Genomic DNA, 11146 nt, shown 5'->3' with positions numbered 1-11146 from the left:
GGTGATACATATTGAGGCACAAAATATGTGCCTGGTGGCATATATGATCTCTCTCAAGGGTGCTTTAAACCACTGAAACCAGCTCTTAATTTAGGGACTTCACACACTGGCAAGTAGAGGGGAGAGAGAATGTCTTTCTGATACCCCTGAATTTTTGCTGTTCAACTGAAAATAACCATGTTTGTATAAACAAGTGTAACTAATACAGTATTTCTGAAGCAACTCTCAATGTAGGCCTGTTTACCAGTAGACCAATCACTCTTCCACACTCTCTTCCATTTTAAGACTTACCTGTGAGGTTGGAGACATGGCATTTAGAAAGCAAAAAGCCCCAATCTACCCCTTTTTGTTTGACTGTACCAGAGGAAGTCCTTAAGGAGGCTATATAAAAAAAGTCTATCCCTTTCAATTAATTTGGAGGGAAGAAGGGAGCCAAATATTTATTGAGATGGGTAGGTTCTGTTCTTGCTGCCTAAGCCCCTTAGGAACAAACAGAGAGGGGTCAAATGATGAACGTTCTAAAAGGATCAAAGAGTCTGAGGATTTTAGGCTAGAGAGTTTTAGAGTATCTCCCTGGCTATACTAGGAGGAACCATTACCAGGGAAAGTGAACTATTATTCTTTCTTCTATAGGAAGGCAGTGGCAGTGGGTTGATGGTGGTGACAATAGGCAATTATAGATCTTCTTATTACCCATTGCCTGAATGGGATGTACTAAGGTACCCAGAGATTTTCATTTGTCCCAGTTGAGGAGATTTAGAGATACTTATTACACAGTAAATCAGCAAAATCTTGCATTTAGTACAAAAAATCTTCTGTAGACTCAAATTTTGAGATATATAAAATGTCCCGGATCACAGGCTACAGTGGTGGGTACTAGCTGGAACTTGCTTCCCAAGAAGTAGACTGAATGGACACTCCACAGCCCCAAAATATATTTAACACTGCATAGTTCGGAGGAATCTTCATCATCTGTAACCATAAGATCATGTAATTCATTCCCAGACACTAACTTGGAAAGAAACAAGGCAGAAAGAAAAAATTTGAGAGTTTGAGAATTTTCTTGAAGGAGCTTGGTTCCTATGACATAGATTAGATTAATTATAGGAAAATAGAGTAGCCACATCTGTATGTGAAAAGTATTTTTTGTTTTTTTGGTCATCTCAGTGTATTTGAGGGGTTTCCCCAATATTTTTGAAAATCTGCAGAGTAAATTTTTGTACCATTCAGTGACATATAATCTTCCATGCTAAAATTAAAAATCCTATTTTGGGGCCATGAGCCAGGGAGAGAGGATTTGCAGATGCAGACAGAGGATGGTCAGCATAAAGTAGAAAAGAGGCATTAATAAAAGTTCTGCAAAATTTTGAAAAATAGAGTCAACTCTTCAGAAAGGGAAGCCCAATGCTATCAGCAAGACTGGGACATATTTGGAGAAGTACTTTTAGAAAAAGAGATTGGATTTCAATAACTAATCAGAGAAAGAATATCCAGCTAGCATTTAATTAATTAAGTCCTCATAGGGACATCCAAGGAGTCAGCAAGTACATTTATTGTCAGTCTTCTATTGTTGTGTAGTCGCTAAGTCATGTCTGACCCTTTGTGATCCCATGGACTGAGCACACCAGGTTTCTCTGTCCTTCATTACCTTCCAGAGTTTGCTCAGATTCATGTCCATTGACTCAGTGATGCTATCTAACCATCTCATCCTCTGTTGCCTCTTTCTCCTTTTGCCCTCAATCTTTCCCAGCATCAGAGTCTTTTCCAATGAGTCAGTCCTTCACATCAAGTGGCCAAAGTCTCGTGAGGCCTAGCTCAATGAATACCTGTCCACCTTTTGAGTCAAACAGCTGAAGCTGAAGAATATTTACTTCCCAGGAGTAAAGAGGACCATGGTTGGAGACTAAGTCTTAGCACCCATGCTCTTCAATAGAAGGTCCATGGCATGCAGGACACCCAGAAGTTCCTCTATTTAAAAGAAGGGGACAAACTGTAGAGCACTGCTGGACCTAGGGATGGCAGGGGACAGGATGTACAGATCCCTGTGGAGATGACTCTGAGCCTGGGGACAAAGGTCTGGGGTCTAAGACTACAGTGGTGAATGTCAGCACAAAAGCTGGATAAGGCAATACCACCTCAAACTAGAGAGCAGTTCCAATCAGCTGCTTTTCAGCAGTGTTCAAGTAGAATCCATAGAAATTTAAATGAATCTGAGGCTCCAGTTTCCCTCACTACCACAAAGTCATGTCAACTGTGTCCTTTCCCCATACATCTGGTTATGTTAGAGAAATATAGGCTGGGAAAGAGAAAATCTGAGAGACTAAGCATGTGACCTAAAGAGACTGAGTATCTTCTTAAAAAGATTGCTGAATTATTATACTGGACTCAGTTTGTTGGGTTATTCTAAATTCTAAATTGGACTGGCAGTGCTAGTGGTAAAGAACCCACCTGCCATTGCAGGAGATGTAAGAGATGTGTGTTCAATCCTTGGGTCGGGAAGATCCTCTGGAGTAGGAAATGACAACCCACTTCAGTATTATTGCCTGGAGAATTTCATGAACAGAAGAACTGGGCAGGTATAGTCTATGGGGTCACAAAGAATCAGACATGACTGAGTGACTAACACTTTCACTTTTCACTTTCAAAATGTATACACTTCCCCCTTCTCACATGTAGTTGGTTTGTAAAGAAGATCAGATGGGTAATGAGATTTAAAAAATGTTTTCTTTGAGCATCTGGGGGTAATAGAATGAATAATTTTGTAATCCTGTGAAATCCTTAATTTCACAAATTAAGATAATAAGGAAATAGTGTCCAAAAAGCCAATTAACAAGAAAACTTTTTTATTGATAGAAAAACAGAACAAAATTTCCATGAATTCTGGTATCTGTTTTATTCTGTCTGTCGGATATACTCAAGTTCCAAAATCAGTTCGTTTCTGTTTTGCTTTTTTTTCTGTTGCTGGTCTTGTTGTCATCATTATTGTTGTTGTTAACCTCTCAATAGAAAAAAAAAATCCAATGAAATCACATGCCCCTCCCTCACACAGATAGGACCATCTTAATAAGACACGTCCCTAATTAAAGCTAATTAAATTCTTATCCTAAGCTAAGCATTCCTACACGGCACCAATTGTATTATTAGGTTGGTGACATTAATAAGTATTGATTTCAAGCCATTGAAACTGTTTCTCAAAGGTTATCAAATAAATAAAAAACAAATCAGAATAAGATTTACATTCAATTCAATGATTAAGTATCCTTCAGTAGATAGGTCAATTTATTCTAATGTAAACTAAAACATCTCTGAGCCACAAACACTATTTCCAAAATAGAATAGCCCAGATGAGCGGCTTTTCAGATCTAGACTCAAAGTCCAGATTCACATGGGAATGGACCTGAGGAGCCTGACCAGATTAAGCTTCTGGTTCTAATTTAACCTACAACTCCCACATAATATCAGCTAGCAATTGCTCAACTGTCACCCACAGAAAAGCATTTAAAGCATGCCTGCACAATGGAAAATGGAATTTTAACCATTATCTAATTAATTAAATCGATATAGATAGAAACAGTGGAAAAAGTCAGATGCCAAAGTATTTTAAAGCTACTTTATCCATATTTTCCAAATACTACTTATCAAACTAAACAGATAATGGTCATATTTTCATTTTACCTTTAGCTATGCAGATATAAATTGTATCTCCACACCACATATAGGCTGAAAATTAAAAATTGAGCCACAATCAAGGTTTGTGGTCTAGATGGCCCTAAATCTCTTCTAGATACTTTTGTTTTCCATCTAGATATTCAGACCACATAGATAGGGTCATAAATTCAGTATCATTGCTACATTTGAGTCACTAACAAGGAAAGGAAGCTTATCTAATTACCAATTCCCCCAAGTCAAACAGGACTCTCCCCTTTCATTAAATAAAGAGAAAGTCATTCAGATTTCACTCCAGAGAAATAAGTGCATGCATATACCCAACTTCTCAGTATCCTCTCTGGATAAGAGGATGGAACAACTATTTGGTTTCCATCTCATTCTTGTAATGACAGAAAAGAGAATACAAAAAGTCCATTGTAAATTTGTACAAAATGTATGCATATATAAATACATATCTATGGGTGTATATAAATTCTAAAGAAGATTATATCCATCTACATCTTTAAGATTCAGAGTCCTATACAGTTGACATAATGGTATTCTCTCTCCAAATTTCTTATCTTTAAAAACAATAAGAATCAAGCATGCCACCTTATGAATACTGAATAGCAAGTGCATAAGTTGAGCTGTAGCTATAAGGATTTGAAGCAATTAGTTTGACGGGACATCAGTGAATAAAATCCTTAAAATAAATTTGTCTATTTCCAGATTTCCTTTTGTTTCATATAAAATTAAATCCAAAATGCCCTGTTGGTAGCATTCCGAACTCCTGAGACTGTCAACTGAGCTCTATAAGAAGCAATCCTTTAAACAGGGTCTGTGCAAATTGCTTGGATATGTGCTTATTGCAATAATTTGGTGTGGGAACTGGCATTACTAAAATTTCATGTAATTCTCTATCTCATAAAAAACCTCAAGTGACACTACCAGAAGCTTATGGAGTTCTGCGAATATTAACTCAGCATGAAATTTGACTCACAAACCACATCATCTATACATAGAGCACTATTAAAAATATTAAACCATAGTCAATTAATGGAGAAAGGTGTACATATTAAAAGGTGCACAATTAGAGCATATTATGGATGTGTGGCTATGTTTAGAGGTATCAAGATCTTTTTAAGACAATATATATAATGTTTTTATTTCTCCTGTTCCCTCTGTTCCTTGGGGAAATATTATACAAGACAATTTCATAATTACCCCCTAGAGTGTACAGGTTTCTCCTTGAAACGGGATTATTATTGCATGCCTTGAATGCACTATGATTCATAAGGCAAAAATGTATGAGTAGCTTCAGCACCAAGGAAATGGAATCATCATCCAGCACTGCTCACAACAGAACATCTTATTGCTTTAATCAAATGGGAAATTATTCACTGTAAAAAGTGCACCAAATGAGGGGGAGAAAGTAATATCCATGCATTTAGTGGAGCTCACTGGAAATGAGGAAGCTCCCTTCTGAATCCCTAATTCTATTCAAATTTCAAGCCCAAAAGTCATTCTGTAATAGGGTATTAAATAGCTATAGCTAGATGAGGGTGAGCTACAAAAATTAATGGACTTTCTTCTTCATAGTGCCTTAGTCATTCTAATGTACAATGTAGAGCTCTGATATACTAAAGGATTCCCAAGTGGACTGAGGGAGTTAATGCTCTCTTTTATCTATTACTAGGAAGTGACTAAGGCACTGGAGAGAATCTGGTACATTGTTTAATATATTGTATCCAAAGATTACACCTAGTCTTCCTAGTATTACAACACGACATGCTTAAATGATGATCCTCTGTGCTTCAGGAAAGGTCTTGAGTGGGTATCTAATCGGTGATTAAAATTTAGTTTATTAAATCAATTTAGAAAAGATGTAAATTGAGTTTGGGAAATTTAATAGACAGCCTAAAATCTCAGAGGTAATGTCTCCTCTAAGAGCACATACACCTGGAACCAAGACAGAGATAATAGAACTACTAGTTACTTGGGAGAGGGATGCACTTAAGGGCACTGTTGCCTTACATCCTGCAGGTTAGTAAGGTCCCTTTTAGTTGAGCTTTTTGTAGAACATTCTCATTCATACATTTTCCAAATTTGTTCCCAAGAAAGGATGCCTCTGCATACAGTTAAGCTGTAATATGCTTCTGGACCCTTCAATCATCAGCCCAAGGGAGACAAAGTGGTAAATAACCATAGGTGGATTCCATTTGTAACACAGATGGCCTTGTCTGGCATTAGGAGAGAAAGAAAAATATTGAATTTTGTCTCTCACTTTCCTTTTCCTTAGTCTTTTTTCATACATTCAATGAAGTTAGGTAAGCCAGACTGAGAAAGAAAAAGAGAGACACTCTTTAACTGCACCCTAGATATAGGAACAGATTTCTAACTAAACAAGTTGCAGACATTTTTATTCTACAAGCAGTTACTGGATTAACTTCTCTTAAAATTTGCATGTCCTGTCATCCAAATTGCCCAACATCCCCCCCCCCACCCAGTCTCATCCCCAACACATACAGTACAAGCAAGCACACACACACACCACTGCCTCCAGGTGGTAACTGCATGCAGGGAGGACTACAGGCACTGTTTAAATATTAACCATGTTTTAATAGATGGCATTCCTGCACATCCATTATTTGTTTGTTTTCTGTTGTGGTTGTCTCTGTCATTTGCAAAAGAAATAAGAAAACATAAGTATCATCTTTTTATAACAGTCTACTACAGAGTAAGGTACAAAAGAACACTTCTGGAAACAGCAGAAGCCAGGCCTGCACCACTGAAATCCTCATCCAGTGGTAACCATTATATCAACAGCTAATTAAGAACAAGAATATACAGTTTGGAGAACATAGTACAGAATTATAGTTTGCTTTTGTATTTGGTACCAATATAATAAATATATAACAAAGGATCACGTGTTCTAAAAATTAAAGAGAAACATTCTGGTTGGTTAAACACTGCACTTTCAGTACTGCACATTGCCTAATTTATTTTTTACAAGAAAAAAAGGGTAATGTATGCAATGTTTAATAAGAAGAAAACCAATAGTACATATAAACCCGACTGTAGAAAAAGAGAAAAGAAACCAACAAAAAGCTAGCATATTCACTTTCCAAAATAGCCCCTTTTGCACCTGCACAATCAAAGAATGTAATCAGTTCTGAGACAATTTCAGCACCAGACCTAGCTGGACAGCTCCCGGATCCTCCGTGAATCCTGAAATGCCACAAGTCAAAGGTGCACAGGTGGGGGTGGGGCAAGGATAAAGGACTAGATTCTGTCTTTTAAACTCATTTAAAAGATTTTCAATGAACTTATGCTCGACCAGCAAGGGGCATTTCTAAAAGTAATTTAAAATGCCTGGTCCTAGAAAAGAGAAACTGAAGGTAAGAAGAGGGCTGGCTGGAGAGCGGTCCCTGTCATAAACGTTTTTCTGGGACAAGTCTCTGTGGCCTCTTGTAGTCCTGGTGCTTAAGTTTACGTTTTCTTTATAGTGTACTATTGCCTGAGCCCAGCTGAAAGTAGGAATTGGGAAGGGAGGGAAGCTGAAGGAAAAGTGAAAGCTTTGGGGGTTAAGGAGAAGAAAGGTAATGAACCTTAACTTGACAGCTATGTACAACACACCAGGCCCCTCCACTCCCTTTGTTCCAGGGGTCAATGCCTTTTACATATTTGGTAGCTTGTGCGGTTTCTCCTCCGTATTGTGGGGGGCGCAGGGTGGAAAGGGAAGACGCGTCTTTCATTGACAATGAGAAATTATGTGACTTGTCATGCGCTTGGATCGTGTAATTAATATTATAATAATTACTATAAATATTAATAATAAAGTATTATCAGCGTTATTTCTTCTTCCGAGACTTCCCTCGCCCAATATTTACAAATACCGCACAGTGCCTCGGCGGAGGAGAAACAGAGGAGGGAGAGGACAGATAAGGAAAAAGGGAAAAGGAAAGGGAGGCCACAGGAAAGTGGAAGAGAAAGACCGGAAGGGAGAAAAAGAAAAAAAAAAGCAAGGACGGCAAAAATGCTGGAAAGGAGGAAGGTAAGAGGAGAGGGGCTAGACAATCAGGATAGTACCACCGCTTGCAAAAGGCCCTCGCCAACTGGGTCCAAACAGGAGGAGGCTGTGTGTGCTCCTTGCGGACTGGGGGCCGGCGGTGGAGGCGGAGCACAGGGAGCCTGGCATGGGAGGCCAGGGGGAGAAGACGAAGAAGAAGCGCTGGATGGGGCGCAGAAGACAGAGTCCCGGGCCTGCCTCTCCAGCCGGGCTTCTTTTCCTTGGGTCGAAGCCTGGCCTCCCTCGGGTTGGGGCAGCCCCCTCCCGCCGCGGTTGCCACCGCAGTGATCCCGCTCATATTCCTCCTGAGCCCTCTGCATCTTCCTCTTCTTCATCCTACGCTTGTGGATATGGAAAGTGGAGAGGGACAGCACGATGAGGCAGAAGATGAGGGTGACCAGGACAATCAGCACCAGCGTGGAGGAGAAGGACTGGAAAAGCTGCTGTCCCACCTGCGTGATGCAGGTGCCGCCGCTACCGCCGCCTGCGCCTGGGCCACGGGCGCTCGCGTTGCCGCTGCCGCTGGCGTTAGGGGAAGCGAAGGTCCGGTTGAGGAGACACGGCGGCAGCGCCAGCCTCAGCTCCTTGGGCGCCCTGGCACTCATCGGCGCTGGGCTGGGAGGGGCTGGGCCCACAAGACTTCCTCTTTTGAGCACACGGTTCCCACCAGCCAAGAAAAGGACGGAGCCCGCAGCACCCAAAACTACTCCCTGCTGTGGGAGGGGATGCGCACGCGAGCGAAGGACTAAGGGAGCAACTGTGGGCAAGCAAACCGGCCAGGGAGCGAGCGGTGCCCAGGAGATCCTCTCCGGCCCCGCCTCGAACGCGTGTCCGCGCGCCCTTTTCCTTTGCCAAGGCACCAGGCTGCAAAGAGAACAGGCTTGGTTAGGATCCCGGCCGCTGCCCGGGGAGCACGGAGAACCCGAATGATCAGCGCCACTGCAAAGCGGCCCTCTGAGAGCACTGCCTCAGCTGGGCGCTGCCGGTCTTCACAGCCCACAGACCCCAGTCCGCCCGCCCGCCCCTGGCCGCGCACCAAAGCCTCCAGTTCCGCGCTCTCGCCACTTTGCGGAGAAGAGGGTCTGCGCCGACACCACGGAGATGCCGATTACTCAGCAGATAAAGCAGACTCCCTGCGCCCTCCACAACTTTCTAATTGCAACAGACACAGCCACTTCGAAACGCGGTCCTCGCTTCTCAGAGCGCCGGCTCGCCTCTTTTCTGCGCCCTCTCAATGGATGTCTTCTCCTGGATCTTACCCTTCCCAGCACCCACCCTGGGTCGCCGAGCCGTCTCCGGGAACGCAATCCTCCCTTCTGTCCCCCGCCCTCCAGACCCTCCCTGAACGATGTCAGATGCCTTAGGTACCATTCCCATGGGGGTAACCCTGGAGCCACATCCCACTCCACCGCTGTCCGCGGCCACGGCTGACACGCAGGGCTGCGCTCCACCCTTGCTCCAGCTTTCCTCCTTGGTACCTCCCCACCCCCCCAATCCAAAAAAAAAAAAAAAAAACAGGCTGAAGCACCTTTCTTAGCTAAAGCACATCCCTGCAAACGCTCCCTTTTCCCCATCTCTCTGTGTCTCCACCCCCACTTGACAGTATCCTGCTTCTAATGGTGCTGGAAATGAAAGGGGGAGGGTTCCCGCCTGCAAAGTTTGGGGAACGGACCTTCTCTCGGGCCTTTCCAGACTCAGCCTGAGGGCCCTGAAGCTCTTCCCCGGGACCAGAGCCAGGAAGACCCTTAGCGCTCAGCAGAGCCCCCTTGCCGTTCTCAAGAGGCCGCTGCAAACTGTTGCACTGCGGAGCAGAGAGGCGGCGCGCAAGCCCGGGCCGGGGCAGGGGCGGGGGCCGAAGCCGCGGCCAGAGGTGCCTGCGCAGGCCGCCAGGGCTGTCCTACCCACTCGCGCCTGGCCACCCGGCCGCCCCGAGGTTCAGTCGCCCCGCGTCCCTTACCTGGGGCCGCCAGCTGGCTGCAAGGAGGGAGCCCCGCCGCGCGGCTGCAGTAGCGGCTGCAGAAGGCGCGGAGTGAAGAGGCCAGAAACCGAGCCGCGCTGCCGCCGCCGCTGCCGCTTTGGGGAGCTCAGCTCGCAGCCTATTGCCAGAGAGGCCGGTGACGTCAGGCAGCCACCGCCAGGGCTCCAAGCCACCCCTCAGGCCCCCACCCCACCCTCATACCCCAACACCTCGTCCTGGCAGAGCCAGGCTCTGCCACTCAGGTTCCCAGTTCCCTGCTGTTTCCCTGCCCAGGCGCTGGGGAGTAACCCCCAGCTCCACCCTGTGAGCAACCCACCTTCTGCAGCGCTCTGCTTGGGAAGGGTTGAAGCTTCGTTCTCTGGCTGCCCGATTCTTCACCCTCACCTCTTGCCCACGTGGTCCCAAGCACACATTTTTACACTCTAGAGATCCCTCTCCCCTCAGGGCACACAATAGATTTCCTCTCTCTGCTGACGAGGATCGTCCCTTTCTCCAATCCTGTCTGTGCTGGCCTGGCTCTGAACAGAAACTGCGTCGGTGAGAGGGGCATTTTTGAACACGATGTGGCAGAACCTGAAATACAAACGTGAACATTTATTTAACATCAAACAATCCAAATGAGCCATTTTCCTCTCCTCTAAGGTCAGAATCTCCCACTTATCTTTCCCTCTACCCAACTCAGGATCCTCCTCTCTTCCCTCACACACTCAACTCCAGGCCCAAAATAACACTCAGTGTATTAAATACTCCTTGTTTCCTGACAATCTAGACGCTCATGAGCACACACAGCACGCAAAAAGCTTATAAGGCAGGGAGATGAAAATCATTCAGAAAGTGCAGAAATGAAACCCTATGAAAATTCCAAGCATTGTGCTTCTTACAGAGTACCCCATTTATTGGCCCTAATACTTGCAAAGGTGCCCCCTTGCCTTTCTGTAGTATTAACAGTAGTCTTTCAGCACAATGGGTAGGACTGCCTGAAAGATTCTGCCTAAATCTGGGCAGAGACTAATGAACTATTGGTTTGGAACCTTTGGGAAAATATAAATAGCTCATTTGACTACAGTAGCCAACTTCATAACAAAGAATTCTCGTATTTTTTACTATAGAAAACAGCAGTTTCAAAGATAATATGTTGGTCTTTGAAGGCATTCAGGTGTCTTATTTAAGTGTGCATTTCCTTCTTCCCTTACAGTTTTGTTGTTTTCCCATATTTGAGTCCAATACAGTGCCTGTACAATTCTCTGTTGCTAAATTGAGTGCTGCAGTATTCACTGCTGCTTTTTCCTGCTGTGCCTCAGAATTGAGGAAGAAAAGCAATAACTGGTAAGCACCTTGTATTTGCAAGCAGAGGGCTTTGTAAGAAAGATAGTTTCATGTGTGTGGTAAACAGTTTTCTGTAATCTGGGGGTCCCTTCTTCTGAACCTGTGTTCCTATCTAGTCCTACTCT

General features: G+C 43.9%; 1 protein-coding gene across 1 annotated transcript; it reads right to left on the bottom strand.

Annotated features, from left to right (window-relative positions):
- Positions 1-6246: 6246 nt before the first annotated feature.
- C15H11orf87 (chromosome 15 C11orf87 homolog) lies at positions 6247-9751 on the bottom strand. Its single transcript, XM_069553580.1, has 2 exons — positions 9675-9751; positions 6247-8581 (listed from the first exon to the last, which is right to left on the bottom strand). The coding sequence occupies exon 2, from the start codon at positions 8320-8322 to the stop codon at positions 7726-7728; it is 597 nt and encodes a 198-aa protein (XP_069409681.1). The 5' UTR covers positions 8323-8581; positions 9675-9751; the 3' UTR covers positions 6247-7725.
- Between the last annotated feature and the right edge of the window lie 1395 nt (positions 9752-11146).

This window comes from Ovis canadensis, chromosome 15, assembly GCF_042477335.2.
Source record: "Ovis canadensis isolate MfBH-ARS-UI-01 breed Bighorn chromosome 15, ARS-UI_OviCan_v2, whole genome shotgun sequence".
NCBI classification, from domain to species: domain Eukaryota; kingdom Metazoa; phylum Chordata; class Mammalia; order Artiodactyla; family Bovidae; genus Ovis; species Ovis canadensis.
Note: the sequence above shows the minus strand (reverse complement) of the source record. Positions and strands in the feature narration are given on the sequence as shown.

Coding starts and splice junctions, on each gene's coding strand:
- C15H11orf87 (XM_069553580.1), bottom strand. CDS start 8,322: ATGAGTGCCAGGGCGCCCAAGGAGCTGAGGCTGGCGCTGCCGCCGTGT.